General features: G+C 57.9%; 1 protein-coding gene across 2 annotated transcripts in view; it reads right to left on the bottom strand.

Annotated features, from left to right (window-relative positions):
- Positions 1-354: 354 nt before the first annotated feature.
- The window catches only part of CCDC40 (coiled-coil domain 40 molecular ruler complex subunit), a 36,239-nt gene continuing 21,942 nt past the window's right edge, over positions 355-14,651 (bottom strand). Inside the window, exons 11-20 of one of the 2 annotated variants that reach the window (XM_064495419.1) lie at positions 13,413-13,656; positions 13,157-13,339; positions 9,084-9,329; positions 7,980-8,193; positions 7,364-7,533; positions 7,106-7,197; positions 5,754-5,874; positions 3,808-3,996; positions 2,230-2,388; positions 355-1,186 (exon numbers count right to left, since the gene is read on the bottom strand). In XM_064495419.1, the coding sequence (XP_064351489.1) occupies positions 968-1,186; positions 2,230-2,388; positions 3,808-3,996; positions 5,754-5,874; positions 7,106-7,197; positions 7,364-7,533; positions 7,980-8,193; positions 9,084-9,329; positions 13,157-13,339; positions 13,413-13,656 (1,837 nt within the window). In that variant the 3' untranslated portion in view covers positions 355-967. Of the gene's footprint in view, positions 1,214-2,229; positions 2,389-3,807; positions 3,997-5,753; positions 5,875-7,105; positions 7,198-7,363; positions 7,534-7,979; positions 8,194-9,083; positions 9,330-13,156; positions 13,340-13,412; positions 13,657-14,651 lie in introns of both variants that reach the window. The other variant, XM_064495418.1, reaches the window with a different exon arrangement.

The following is a 14,651-nucleotide window of genomic DNA, read 5'->3' on the forward strand; positions in this document are numbered from 1 at the left end:
ATTGTCATAACCCGTAAGACCGACTGTTGTGAAAACTGTCGGTGACAAGGGGCTTTCCGCACACTGAGAAACGGCGTGTGCTAAGATGAGGAAGCTGTCCAAAGCGAACTGCAAAAGCCGAAGCCTGTGACCCTGTCAGGCGGGACCGCGCGCAGAGAGCGCCGAGCGCCGCGTCAGAGCCCGACAGCCCCCCAGTTCCCGGACCCCCTCCCCCAACCCCCAGGCAGGGACGGAGTAAATGTTTGTGTGGATTAAAAAAAAAAAAAAATCCCTGGGCTGGGATCGGGGGCTTCCCCGCTCCTTTGTGGTTTCTGTAGTTCTGAAATGTTTTACAATAAATACGTTTCTTTCATATTCAGAAAAAAAAATCTATTTTCCTGCTGAAAAATGTGAAATTATTTTGTAGAACATTTTCCCTTTCAGCTTCAGAGAAGCCACAAGGTAGCAGGTACTCAGGAATCAGTGGGCGAAGGAGCCCTCGGGTGGACAAGGGCTGTGGGACAAGGGGACAGGCCAGGAGGGGGCTCATGTTCATGTGGCTGGACACTCTTATCTCAGATGTCAGGCCTCCACCGACACAGCCCGGGGGTCATGTCCCTTTGGACTTACTCCTGTGAGCTGTGAATCTGGATTTAACTGGAGCTGGGAGTGGGTGCCGGAGCAGAGACCTGGGTTTCCAGTTTTACTCGGACCAGTAAGCCGTTGGAACATGGGTTTGCCTTCACAGGCACTGCTTTTGCAAATGAAAGCCGCACCTAAATGTAACTGGAAATGTTGGGAGCTGACTTGGTTTACACTGCTGGGTGGCTAAAGATACAATTCCTATAGTGCTGGCCGTCTATTTCTCTTAAGCCGTGTCGTTCTTGGAGGGTAGAGGTGGCTTCTGGTGATACAGAAAGATTTGAGGTCCCTGATAAGACACAGAGGGCTGGACTTGGGGGCCGGGAGGTGGGCTTCAGGCGGCTCTCTAGGGCCAAGGTGACTCCAGCCTGTTGCTGATGGAACGGCTGACTTTGAGCAGGGCCTCCTGGAACTGGGGGTACTCGTCCTTCACGTGGTGGAGGATGGCGTTGATGCTGGCCAGCCGGTGGTCCAGACGCTTGAGCTCAGCCAGCAGCATTGGCTTGTTGCGGAGCAGGAACACGTACCGCCCATCCTTCACGGCCTCCAGATGCTTAACGCGCGTCTGCAGGGCCACGAGCGTGGAAAGGTTCTTGAGTGAGACGAGAGACCCCATGTCAGGTCATGCACATTAAAAAGAGGACACCCACTGGCCCTGCAGGAACTCAGACTTGAGCACGAGCCAGCGGGCGGCTGTGCTGGTGCGGGAACTCAGGCCGACGGTGCTCGGTCTACAAACCACATCCGGGGTGGAGCCTGGGCCCTCACGCACTGTCTAACCGCCAGGTGCCAGGCCCAGCACCCCCCTTTAAATATCCCCCCATCTCGGCTGATCGGGCAGCCCTGCTTGCCTCCTCTTTTCTGCTCAAACCAATCCAGCAGGAAATTCCACTGGGGCAAATTTGAAATTATGTGCGGAATCTGATGGCTTCTCACTAGCTTGAGGCTGCCCTGGTCTGTGCGCCCCCGTCTTCCTTAAGTACCAGGATGGCCTCAAACAGGCTCCTGTGTCCACCCCTGGCCCTTCCATTCTGCACTCAGCATCAGAGCCGAGTGATTCCGCTAAGCCCAAGTTACTCCCCTCCTGAACCCCCTCCCTGAGGGAGAAACCCAGGTCATGCTGGTGTCCCCCAAAGCCCTGCAGGCCTGGGAGCGCTCCCTGCTGGCCCCTGGCTGGCCCTTGGGCAGGCTCTAGCCCCTGCTGTACCCCACTACCCCTCAGCCTGGGGCGGCTTGCTCCCTCACCCCCGAAGTCTTGACTCAGAGGTCATTTCCTCCGTGTGGCCGTCCCAGACCACCCTACTTACAAGCGCTGTCCCCACCACCTGATGTCCCTTCTCTGCTTCATTTTTCTCCAGAGTATCTATCACCATCGGATACAGGGTCTCTTTTTTCTTATTAAGTTTGTGTATCATCTGTTCTCCCACCCTCAGAAGGTCGCCTCCAGGAGGACAGGCATTGTCGCCTTTTCTGTTCTGCTCTGCAGCCCTGGTGCCCAGGACAGCGCTGGCCGGTGGAGCCACGTGGGGTGGACGGAAGCAGCAGGCAGTGCTGGGATCTGCCCGGGCTTAGCGCCTGTAGCTCCAGTGGCCCTGGGGACTTGCCTACCTGCTGCTTGAGGGCCGCCAGCCTCTCCAGGTCGGCTTCGAGCTCGTCCCCCTCGGGCTGCATCCTCGACAGCTGCTCCTGTTTCTCCAGGAGGGAGTCGCTCACGCTTTTCTGAGTTTCCTCCAGTTCCAGGATGGCTTGGCTGCCCTCCTCGGTGGCCTGGGGGGCAGACAGGAGGCTCCTGGGACCCTGCCCCCTTGCTCTTCAGCAGACAAGAGAAGCGTCAGGCCGGAAGGGCCCACAGCCCTCTGTGCACACAGCACGAGAGGGTTCCCACAGAGGGGGTGCAGGAGAGTGTCATGGGGTGGGGAGCCCTAGAGGACCCTCGTAGGGGCGGGACAGAGAGGAGCCCTCAGCCAAGCTGGGCCGAGGAGGCCCCCGGGGGAGCCAGGAGGAGTGGAGAGGGACGGATGCCAGGAGAGGCCAACGTGGCAGAGAAATGCACAAACCAAGACCAGAAAAGGCCGCTGCCCTGCACCTCCAATGGCCACACCCCGGGTAACGTCCAAACAAGCAGTTGGGTCAAGTCCGTCTTTTTCGGCTACCCTTTCCTCATACAGGGCTCCCCCTATAGGGGCCACCCAACACTCTCCACTCAGCCCTCTGCGGGACCCTGCGAGGTGAGGGTCCGTGTCACGGGTCAGTAAGCCGAGGCACAGGGAGCTCGGACGACGCGCCTGAGCCTCGGGCTGGAACCCCCGCGGTGGATTCTGTCTCACGTGACCCTCACCACTCTGGGAGGGGGTTACTGCTCCCACTTCCACTGGCAGATGAGGAGATGTGGGCGTGGAAGGTTCCACACACCCCAGAGGCCACATAGCGGTCAGCGGGGCTGAAGGAGGTCTGAGCCCAGAGCCCAGCCTGGTGATCGCTAAGGGGGACAGCACTGCAGCCATATGGCTGGTCCCCTCCCAGGGCAGGGCCCACGTCACGTGCTTGGTTGACGTGGCCTGGGGGACGGGGACACGGGCTTGAGAGGGTGCCCTCCCCGTTCTCATCGGCCTGTCCCCAGCACCCACTGGGGGCAGTGACATGGGGCTCACGCCCTTCCCTGATGCCACCTCTGTTGGCAGAAAGGGGCCGGAACAGGACAGCCTCCAGCCCTGAGCTGCAGCCCACCCCACCCCGTGCAGACCTCCTGTTAAACCCACGGCAAGCTCCCAGAGCAAGGCCCTGCCAGCAGGCCGTTAGGGGCGCTCGTGGCCCCTCATCTTGACCCAGAGCCGGCACGTGGTGCATGCGGCTCGGGCTTTGTCCCCAGCACAGAAGAAAGCAGCTTGTCTGATTCCAAAGCTGAGCTCCTTCCATCCCCCTAACCCCCCACTGTCACCTTTCAGTCCCCAACACAGCAGCTGTGACTATAGCTCTGGGAATGAGGGGCAGAAAGAAAGGTGGTGAGGCAGGTAGGGTGGGGAGGAGAGACTGAAATCGCAGCCCAGGTGGGGGCAGGTGCATCCGAAAGATGGCCCTGGCCAGTGATGCCCGGCACGCCTGGCGGCGGGGCTGGTGACACACGCTGACCATCTGTGGGCAGGTGGCCCAGGGCGCAGTCCCTTCCCCAAGGCTCGGCTCCCCTACCTTGCGAATGTCCCTGATCTTCCGCCGCAGCTCGGTCTGCTTGTGGTGGAAGTCCGTCCGGGTGAGCAGCTTCTTGTCCAACTTGCACTGCCCCTCGGCCCGGGTGGAGATGGTTTCTCTGCGGGCGACAGCCAGCTCCATGTCCCGGATCATCTTCTCCTGCTGCTTCAGGAGCTGCCCGTGCTTGACCTGGGGCATGGGGCAGAGGGGCCGGTCGGCAGTCAGGACCACGCTAGACAGGAGAGGGGCCAGTGCCACACCCGGCCAACATCTGACGGCACCCGCAGGGAACCCACAAGGGTGATGCCCCAGGGTACAAAGGAGTCTGGGGACTTTGTCACTTGATCAGAATGATTTAAGAGCCATATAAAGAACACCCGGCAAACAGGGGACACTGAGAGACATCAGAGGTGGGGAGACATGAGGACTAAGCGCAGCCCAGGGAGGGGTCCTGGAGCAGAAGAAGGACATCAGCCAAAAAAACGGTGAACTCGGGTTAGAGTCTGTAGTTTGGTTAACCGCATTGCACCGAGGTTAATCTCCTCGCTGGGAAAAATGTACCGTGTTCTGTGAGATGGTGGCATGAAGGGTCTGTGGGGCCTGGAGCTGGGGCTTGGGTTGTTGGGGGAGATGGGCTTTGAGGGGCACGAGGGAGGCTTCTGCTGAGGGATAAGTCTACCAAAACACGTGCAAGAGCCAGATGCTGAAAGCTGAAAACACTGAGGAGGGAAGCCAAGCAAGACCCAGGGGAGAGACAGATGCCTGCTCACGGACTGGAAAGGGCAACACAGCTAAGGTTCCTTCTGGAGGGATCTGCAGACTCCATGCCAGTCGTGAGCCAAGCAGGGATTTTCAGAGACTGACAAGCTGATTCTCAAATTTTTATGGAACTGGGACGGAACAGGCTTTTGGACCAGAGGAACACAGCACAGAGCCCAGAGACAGACCCACGAAAACAAATATGGTCAACTGCCTTCCACAAGGATGTCACTGTAACATTGTTTATGGTGACAGAACACCACCACACTGGAAACAATCTGAATCTTCATTAACCCTAGAACGTTTCAGTGAATTATGTTACATCCGTAGTGTATTCCGCAACGCTTACAGAATGAGTTAATGTCCATATTATTTTTCTAAATACAAGTTGCTAAGTTATATGTACTATTTTTCAAGGAAAACCAAACCAAACCAAACCACAACAGGAGGGAGGGAGGAGGCAGCCCTGTCTGTGTGTGCGGGTGCGTGTGCGTGTGCGTGTGCGTGTGCATGTGTGTGTAAGCTCTGTGGTGCAGGGTCTGATCTGCTGCGGCAACACATGTGGCTTCTGTGGTTTGAAAAATCAGTTAAATGGAGCGTTTTTCAAACTTATCAGCAGCATAAGCATTTGATTTTCTCTGGATGCCACAGCCAGTGGGGTTATTACTAACCATGGCATCTACAAGAGATGTCACATCCTTGAAGCCCAGAATCTTTGGCTCAGTGACAGCCTGTGATTTAATTACTGGCCTTTTTTTTTTTTTTAAGGTGGTGAAGTCCAGCTAAAACGACAGCGGAGAGAAAAACACAGCTCGGAGGGGCAAGGTGGGGTGTTCTTTGACTCCTGTCACTTTTTGGTGAGGCTTTTTGGTCCAGTGGTGGGGTACACCTCACAATTCGGTCGTGGGGCTGGGGGAGTCACAGCCAGCATTTAAAAATATCAGAGGGCACTGGTTACACGGAGCGAGGGTGAAGCGGTGCCTGGCGAGCGCTCAGCAGGCAGCTGTGCGTGCTGCGGTTGTTGCTTCGGGGCAGCAAGAACAAGAGCCGGACAGACCCTGACGTGGGAGGCCAGCCGGGGCAACAGCGCATGTCCTGGTGCCTGGGCTGCAGGCTGCCGTGCGGGAGGGGCTTCCTCCCTGGGGCCCCAAGCCCCCAGCCCCCCACACCGCCCTCCCCCCACCCACCTTCATCCTTTGGACTTCAGCCTTCATGGCCCGGATCTCCGTCTGGCCCGTCTCAGAATCCACTGAGGCACGCATCTCTTTTGCCAGCTGGATTTTTTTCTCCCAAAGCATGATCTGGTGCCTTTGAGGGCAGGAGAGGCAGTGTGGGAGCTGGAGGAGGACGGGCTTTCTTTCTGCTGCTCCCGTGGGCGCTGTGTGCTGTGCCTGGGACTGGTTCTCCGCTTGAGGGGCCGTGTCTGTGGTGGGTTGACGGAGACCCTCCCCTGTCCCTCCACGAGGGGTGCCCTCGCCTGGCAGGTGGCACCATTAATTTGCAGGCAGGAAGGCATGGGCTTAAATGGAATCAAATGTCCCTCATTCTGGGACCAGAGGGTCAACTCAACCCCAGGGCCCAAAACCCTCACCCAGAGAGAGAGAAGCAGATATGTAACTTTTGGAGAAGCTGAGAAAAGCAAATACAAATGATAGGAGTTGACATAAAAAAAAGGGAAAAAACCCCAATAGACCAAGACCCTGAAAGCTATTAAAATGTTAGCAAAGATACATGCCCCCTGCTGTGGTCTGAATGCCCGTGTCCGACCTGTTGGAGTTCTGACCCCCATGTGGCTGGGTCAGGAGGCCGGGACCTGGGGAGGTGATGAGGTCATGAGGGTGGAGGCCCCGTGAGCGGGATTAGAGCCCTCATAAAAGGGACCACACTGAGCACCCTGTGAGAACACAGCCAGGAATCTGCAGCTCAGACGAGAGCCCTCAGTGGACCAGGCAGGCGCCCTGACCTCGACGTCCGGCCCCCAGAACTGGGAGCCATAAGTGCCTGCTGCTCCGTTACAGCCGCTGGGAGGGGCTGAGATGCCCTGGAAGAGCACCAGGCTCGGGTGTCACGTGTAGACTCTGTCAAACCCCAGGCAGGGGACGGGCCTTTGCATCTCAGCCCCTTGGAGAGCACCGATTAGGAGCTCTTCCAGCTGGAGATGCAGACCCACGTGCACCGACGGGAAGGACAGCCACGGAGAAGGCAAGGCTTGTTCAACGGGGGACACAAGAACAATCCCATTTATGCTGGGGAAAAAACAAGGAACAAATGCGCGGGGAAAATGGTGAAGGAAGAGGTTTGGGTTACGTGTGATTCTCGTTCCTACTCTGCACACAGAGCTACGGTTTTAAATGCTCATAACCAGGCACCAGAAAGATCATACAGTTCTTATAAAAGCTGGATTCAAAGGGAGCCACGCCATTTCCAAGGGTCACCGACTGCGGGGAGGGCGGCCCGGAGGGCAGGAGGCCAGACCCACCCCGATCCCGCCCGCGGCTTTAAGCGGATTCCGCCGGGAGGATGCGCGCCCCGCACTCACTCGGCCTCCACCAGGCTGTTGAGCAAGGCCGCCTTCTCCTCGCCGAGCTGACTCAGCCTCTCCTGCATCTCCACGGTCTCCCGCTCGGAGGCCTGCGTGGGGCGGGGCGGGCGGCGGGCTGTGGGCGGGCCCGAGGGCTGTGGGCGGGCCCGAGGGCGGGGCGGGCGGAGGCTGTGGGCGGGGCCGGGCCGGGGAGGCGCACCTGCTCCCACCCCCTCCCCCGCCGCTCCCCGCCCCCTCCCCGGGCCGGGCGCTGACCCTGAGCGAGTGCACGAACTCGCTTTCGGTGGCCAGGTTGTCCTGCCGCAGCTCCTCGGAGCTGCACCGGTTCCTGTTCATCAGCACGTTGAGCTTCTTCAGGTCGGTGTCCAGGTCCCTCATGTGGCGCTGGAGATGCTTCTGCTCCTTCTTCTCCTGGTCAATCTTGTCTGCGGGGCGAGCGGAGCGGGAAGGGCCGTCAGGCCCTCGCCAGCCGGGCAGCCACCTTCCCAAAGAGTAGCGAGCGGGGTCTCTGCCCACTGCGCCCTCCTCGCCGTCCTCCTTGGGGGCCCCGTGGGAACGACGGTCCGGCCCAGTCAGAGGAGTCGGAAGGGGACATGCTCGGCCTTCAGACACTGAGGCTCCAGGAAGACCAGCCAAGCTCAGGGGCAGGGGCTGGAAGCAACCACCCTGATCTCCAACAGGCGGGTCTGGGCGCCCCCAGGGCAGAGCAAGAACCGTGGGGAAGAAACGGGGTATGAGGCGTCCAGGCGGAGTGGGCCCGATACCTGGGCAGCACCTCCCGTGGGGCCGTGGGTGGGGCTGACCAGGTGGGACCAGGTGGGGCCAGGGCGCCTCAGCAGGGGGCCGTGGGGGGCTGGGCAGGGGCACTCACTCTCGATCCTGAGCTGCTTCTGCTCCAGGATGTGGAGCTCCTTCTTGGCCATGTCCAGGGAGACCAGCTGCTCCTCGCGCTCCTGCGTGGCCTTCACCATCTCCTGCTGCAGCCGCAGCCAGGCCACCTGGGCCTGCGTCATGCTCGCGTCGTGCTCCTCCAGCAGTCTGGTCAGCCTCTGGATCTCCAGCTCCAGGGGCCCCACTTCTTCCCCCTGAAAGTGATGTTCGCCAGAAAGCAGACCGAGCCCCTAGGTCAGGGCGGGCTGCGGAGGGTGGGGACCCCGTCATGGGATCTCTCCCATGAAGGCCCAGGTCATATGGTCAGACCCGCTGTGGGAGATTCGGGTCTGGAGGGTCTACCGCCCCCGCCCCCGCGCTGGTTCGGCCCTCCCACCCCCAGCCTTGCAGAGGCAGGAGCAGGGGCGGCAGGGCCTCCATTACCCAAGGGGACTTCGCAAGTTGCCTTTTAACAGCAGACTGTCATGGGGCAGGGTCTTCACTCCCTTAGAATCCTCGCGGGTTGCAGCTTTGAGACCATTCTCTGGTGCCTGGGGTCTCCCTAAGAGTGCACCCCCAGCCGCCCGTCCTGCTCTGGGGCTTGGAGCCGTCGGTGGGGCACTTAGGTCTGGGGTACCTGGAGGACCTATAGGACTGCAAGCCCCAAGCTCAACAGACCGCTTCACTTAGAGCAGCGGTCGGGGGGGACCCTGCCTGCTGCCTGTCGTCACACAGCCCGTGGGCCACACGACATTCTAAAGAAGAGGAGCTCATGCCAGGTGGAGGCTGCGGGATTCAAACTTCAGGGCCCCGGGGTGAGCTTTTCCTGCCCACGGCTATGCCCGTCTGTTCATGTGCAGCCACCGCGGGGAGGAGGGGCTGCGACAGGACCATCGGGCCATAGCGCTGAAATACGGACTGACCAGCCCGACAGAGAGGGTCGCAGGCGGCCTGCGGGATGGCATTCCGCACACGTGTGCTTCACCTGGGAGACGGGCAGGGACGGGCTGCCCAGGTTCTGTGCGAGCTCGCTTCTAAATGCAGGACAGCCCCCGGGGCCAGCTCCCCTGTCAGCCAGAGCGGCCCTCCTGGCCCTGGGACTCACCCCGAGCTCCGACACCGTCTGCTCCAGCTGCTTGTTGAGGAAGTTGATGAGGCCTTGTTTCCTCTCGATCAGGGTCGTGCGCCTGGAGATTTCGTTTTCGCTGTTGGTGATGAGGTCGTTGACTTTTTTCACTTCCGTGTCCAGCTCGGCCAGTGTCTTCCGGTGCATGTCCAGCCTGCAGTTGGTGTTTGTGATGTCCAGGGTGGCCTGAGCAATGTCGCCATCAATTTTGGAAAGATGTGTCACCTGAATTGGCAGAAGGAAACATGAATGAACTTTCTCTATTTTGGGGGAAGGCTCCAGAGGAGCGGGCTGGCTGCCCGTTTCCTCGAACATCTGGGTGTGCCCCTGCAGAAACTGCAAAACCTGATCAGAAGAGGGGGCTGTTGGCTTCTTCCCCATCTCAGGACCTGTCAAAGGACCTGCATGTTGGAACCCTGATGATCTATCACAAATAGTTAACATTATTGTTTTCCTTTATCAGAAAACAGTGACACACATCATGGGGGACGTGAAAACGCAGATGATTACCTATAAACCTGCTGCACAGTCGGCCACCATCACAGCTGAAGATCTACCCTGCCTTCCAGTCTTTGTATACAAACCCCCTTCCTCCCCTCCAAAAGCAACAACAGGATCACACTCCACGTGTAGGTTTGTAGCCGCTTTTCAATTTGACACATCTGATGTTCTCACATCACATCATTGCTAGTGGCTGCGGTGCTCTACCACATCTGTCCCAGAGCTGAGGAAGCAGGTCGCAGCTGTCCTGGGCGCACCCACCTGTTCCACAGCCATCACAGGCACTGCTCCCCGCGGCTCGTGTGCTCGGGGGAAGGAAACCGAGATGCCTGCCCTCTGTGAGCGTGCCTCTGTTACTGGTGTTGCTACTCTGAATAATGTTGTGGCAAGCTCTTAACAACTGCTCATTTCTATTCGATGGGACAAATATCCTTACATTTTACTGAAAAGCTGGACGCAGTCCTGGAGAGAGGAGATTGTATTGTGGGGCGCCATCTGCCACCAGCCAGGGGCACGTGACCCTGGGGCTCTCGCCAGCCTTGGGCTCTGGGGACAGGAGCATCTGCCCAGAGTGGAGCAGCCTGGGCCCTGCGGGGCCGCCTGCCATCCTGAAGCCGGGACCAGCCCACCCTGCCTTCTCTGCCGGCTCAGAAGACAGATTCGTTCTGCCCCTTCCCACGAAAGACGGCTGATCATAGGATACTTGTGAGAATCAGCAACAGGGCAGCTCTGGCTTTGGGACCAGGCCCTTTTTCCCTGGGCGCTGGCTCTGCCCTGACCCTGCCAACCCCCCGCCACTGGCTGCCCACCAGCTCCTGCCGGGCACATCCTCAGCTCTCTCCGGGCCCGCGGTTCCCAACAACCCCCAGCCCCAGGGTCATCTCCGTTTCGCCCCACGTGACCACGTGACCCCAGCTAGCTCTGTCACACACACACTGTCTGACTGGGTGCTGTGGACGGCTTTCCAGGACATCCCCAGATATAAAGCCAGATCCTGCCAGCATCTCAAGTCACCCAGCCCCTAAGGTCATGCCTTGGTCCCTCTGAGCTCTGGTTATGCCATCCCTCTCTTTGCCAAGACCACCCAAGTTCACCAGGTCTTCAGAGGGGCACACCTTCCTCTCTGCCCCAGCGCTCCACCCTGGAGGGGAGGGCTTCAGTTCCCAAGTCCCCTTTCAGCCACCAGCCAGGCCAGCCAGAGCACATGGCCTCCCTCCAGCGACACTCTGGCGCATTGCTCACCCTGGCATCCTTCTGGGATGTCAGTACGGCTCCTGGATTAACAGCGGAAACCCACACCTGCCCTCCCTGTTCACCTGTGCCCTCCCTCCCTCTGGACCCAGTTCCTAATGTTTCTGCCCATCCACAAACTCTGCCCTTTGTCCCAGATATGCCCACACCCCCTGCCACCAGCCCAAGGGGGTTTTGAACAGTTCAAGCAAAGTGCCCCCTTTTAAGAGCTGGATTTGCATCTCCTGGCAATTATTGCAACGAACACTGGCCTAGGACTCGTTTCTGTCCTCTGCTGGACATCGGTGGTAGTACACATGACACCCACCAATTGTAACAAATGCTGGACAAGGACTCTTTACTACCCTCCGGTGGACATCGGTGGTAGTACACATGCCGCCCACCAACTGTTGCAACAAATGTTGGCCCAGTACTCTTTACTGCCCTCCGGTGGACACCGGTGGTAGTACACGTGATGCCCACCAATTGTAACAAATGCTGGATCAGGACTCTTTACTGCCCTCCGGTGTACAACTGTGGTAGTCCACGCACCTCCCACCAACTGTTGCAACAAATGTTGGCCCAGTACTCTTTACTGCCCTCCGGTGGACAACTGTGGTAGTCCACGCACCTCCCACCAACTGTTACAACAAATGCTGGACCAGGACCCTTTACTGCCCTCCGGTGGACATCGGTGGTAGTACACGCGCCTCCCACCAACCGTTGTTCACAAATGCTGGACTAGGACTCTTTATTGCCCTCCGGTGGACATCAGTGGTAGTACAAGTGTGGACCAGTACTCTTCATTGCCTTCTGCTGGACATTAGTAGTAGTATGTGCGCCACCCACCAATTGTAACAAATGCTGGTCCAGAACTCTTTACTGTCCTCGGCTGGACATCAGTGGTAGCACATGAGCCACCCACTTTGGGAGCTGGTGAAGGGGTCTGCCAGGGGGCCTGGGGACCTGCCTCTGCAGTGCTGCAGCAGAGCTGGCAGGTTACTGCACGCCCACCATGCTCCTTAGCTCCTACAGTGCACCCTTGGGACCCCTACTTCTGTTCCAAGCAGGGAGTCTTGCCCCTCTTCCACCAGCATCAGCCCAGACATCCCAAGGAGATCCAGCCACGCTCAGTCTGGATTCCAGCCCTGTCTCCCCAGTCCCGTGGCACAACCAGGCCAAGAGCGAACTGGCTTCCTCCCAGGTGTCTGAGGGGGGTGAGGTGCCTCGGGCTGCCAGCCAGGTAGACGGTGGCCCTGAGGCAGGGGGTCATATCATGGAAAGAGCCAAAGGAGAAACAATTCAAGTAATGAATTGCTTTTCTAAGGACACAGGGACACCCCCCCACTCCCTGAGAAAAGCAAAACCCCTGGGGAAGCAAGAGAGAACTCATGTAGGGGGAGGGGAAAGGAGAGGGTCCCCAGGCCAGGAGGGCCAGTCACAGTCACTCAGGGCCTCCAGGCACACCCTGGGCAGAGGCAGAGGCTTGGGCAGCTCTGGAATCCATTTAAAGTGCTCCTGCCCATTTGACCAGGGTTTCTGCTGCAGTTTATCCTCAGACACGCAGACAGAGATGTGTGAACGTGCAAGTTCGGTGCTGAGCTGTTTATAATGTTTGAAACCTAAAAACAATCTGAAATGTCTAATGAAAGAATTGCTAAACAAAACACATGCACTCATAGGATGAACTGTGATGCACGAACTGTCATGTACCTTTCCTAAGAACATTTAATGGAAACCGTTATGCTGAATATGGCCAGTAATGTAAAATAAAATACTGTGCAGATACTGAAAAATTCGTCAGTTCCTACACTTGTTCTTTGTGCACTTTTCTGTGTCATATTTTCAGTAAAAAATGAGGAAAAATGGATCAGAATGGTTCCAAAACTGATAAACAGTAAGAGCCCTGTCCTCTGAGGCCGTGTCTGCATGTGTGTGTGTGAACATCTGTGTCTGGGCACGTGGGGGGGGGGCGTGTGTGTGTGCATGCGTGTGTCTTTGCACATATGACTGTGCGTGTTCAGAAAATTTTCCAGAAGAAAATATACCACAATTTCAGAAGAGATTGTGTCTGGACAGTGGGATTGTGGCTGTCTTATTTTCCTCTCATGCCTTTCTGTGTTTCTGGGTTTTCTACAATAAAAATGTATCGCTTTTACAACTAGGAAAAAACAACCACCACGAAAGGTGAACAGACGCGCCGCACGTCCCTTGCTCGTGCTGATGCCGCGGCGTGTGGTGTGTTCCCTGCGAAGCCGCCCCCACCCCTTCTCCCCGGGGGCACCTGCCTCTGGCGGCCCGGGTGTGTGCAGGAGACGTACCAGGTTGGTCTTTTCCTTCTGGAGCTTCAGGATGAGCTGGTGGAAGTGCCTGGTCATCTTGTTGGAGGTCATGTGCTCCTGCAGCTTCTCCACGATGCAGACATCCATCTTCCTCCTCTGCTCCACCTCGTGCCGGACGGTCTGCTGGAGAGTCTGCAATTCGCCGAGGGTCGCCGTGTATTCCTGGGAAGGGAGAGTCAGAAGTGGATGCTGTGCAGGCGGCCGGGAGGCACGTGGTGGGGGGACGTGGCCGTACCACGTGGGCCTTGCCCAGTGCGTCCTCCGTGTCCAGCAGGGTGAGCCTGTAGGTGCTGAACTCGTTCTGCAGGGCCTCGTCCTTGGCCAGGCCCTGCGAGATCAGTTTCTGCATCAGGCTGGCCTCTGTCTCCACCCGGTTCAGGATGCTGGCCAGCTTCTCGTTCTTTTCTTCCTCCTTCATGATGGACTTCTTATAGGCTTCGAGCTCGCCGTCCATGGACTTGACTTGGTGCTGGCATTCACTGCCAACACAGAGAGGGTAAAATAGGACATCAGAACACCAGTGCGGATGGTGGTACCCCGCTCGGAGGACGCCCACAGGGTAGAAAGAAAGAAATTAGGAGGCCAACTCTTCACAGCAGCCGAACCTTGACTACTGGTTTCTAGCACATTAGAACTATTACCCATTTCAAATTCAAGCCTTAAACTCTTGGGATGTTATGATTGTGGGAGGGGGAGATGGAAGGAAGCTGCTGACTTGTGCTGGGTGGGGCGGGGGTCGCCGCCAGCCCCTCCCCTCCGGTCGTGACCATCACCTTGGAAAGGAAATGCCGTCACCCCGGGTTTACAGACATGCACGCTGAGCCCCGAGCCTCCGAGGCTCTCTCCCCACGGCTGCAGTGACCGCCGGGACTGGGGGGAGCGCAGGCGGCCGTCTCTTCAAACCCCCTCAGCGTGCCCCTCCGTGTTTTAAAAATACATGTCTGACAAAAGAACTTGTATCCAGAACACATGAGAACTCATAATTCAACAAACAGATAAGTCACTTGGCTTAAAAATGAGCAAAAGACAGCTAATCGGGGAAGATCTATGGACGGCAAGCAAGCACACGGAGAGGTGCGCGACGGCACTAGTCCTGGGGAGACGCAAACTGAAGTCCCGGTGGGACACCAAGACGCACCTGCTAAGCGCCAAAACGAAAATGGCATTATCATGAAGTGCTGGCGACGGCGAGGGCGACGGCGAGGGTGACGGGGACTCGCGTCCCTTGTGGTGGGAGTGCAGACTGGAACGAGCCACTCTGGGAAACATTTTGGAGGTTTGTTCCAAAGTAAAATACACACTTACCAGCAACGCCATGGAAATGTCGTCTAGACCAAAACCCGTCCAGTGTGCACAGCGGCTTTCACGCCGGCCCCAAACTGGAAACAACCAGTTGCCGGTGTACCGTCGCCAGCACGGGCAGTGAGAACAAATACGCCATTGATCTGGCAACACGAGGACGACTCAAAGCGTC

Source organism: Camelus dromedarius, chromosome 16, assembly GCF_036321535.1.
Source record: "Camelus dromedarius isolate mCamDro1 chromosome 16, mCamDro1.pat, whole genome shotgun sequence".
NCBI lineage: Eukaryota > Metazoa > Chordata > Mammalia > Artiodactyla > Camelidae > Camelus > Camelus dromedarius.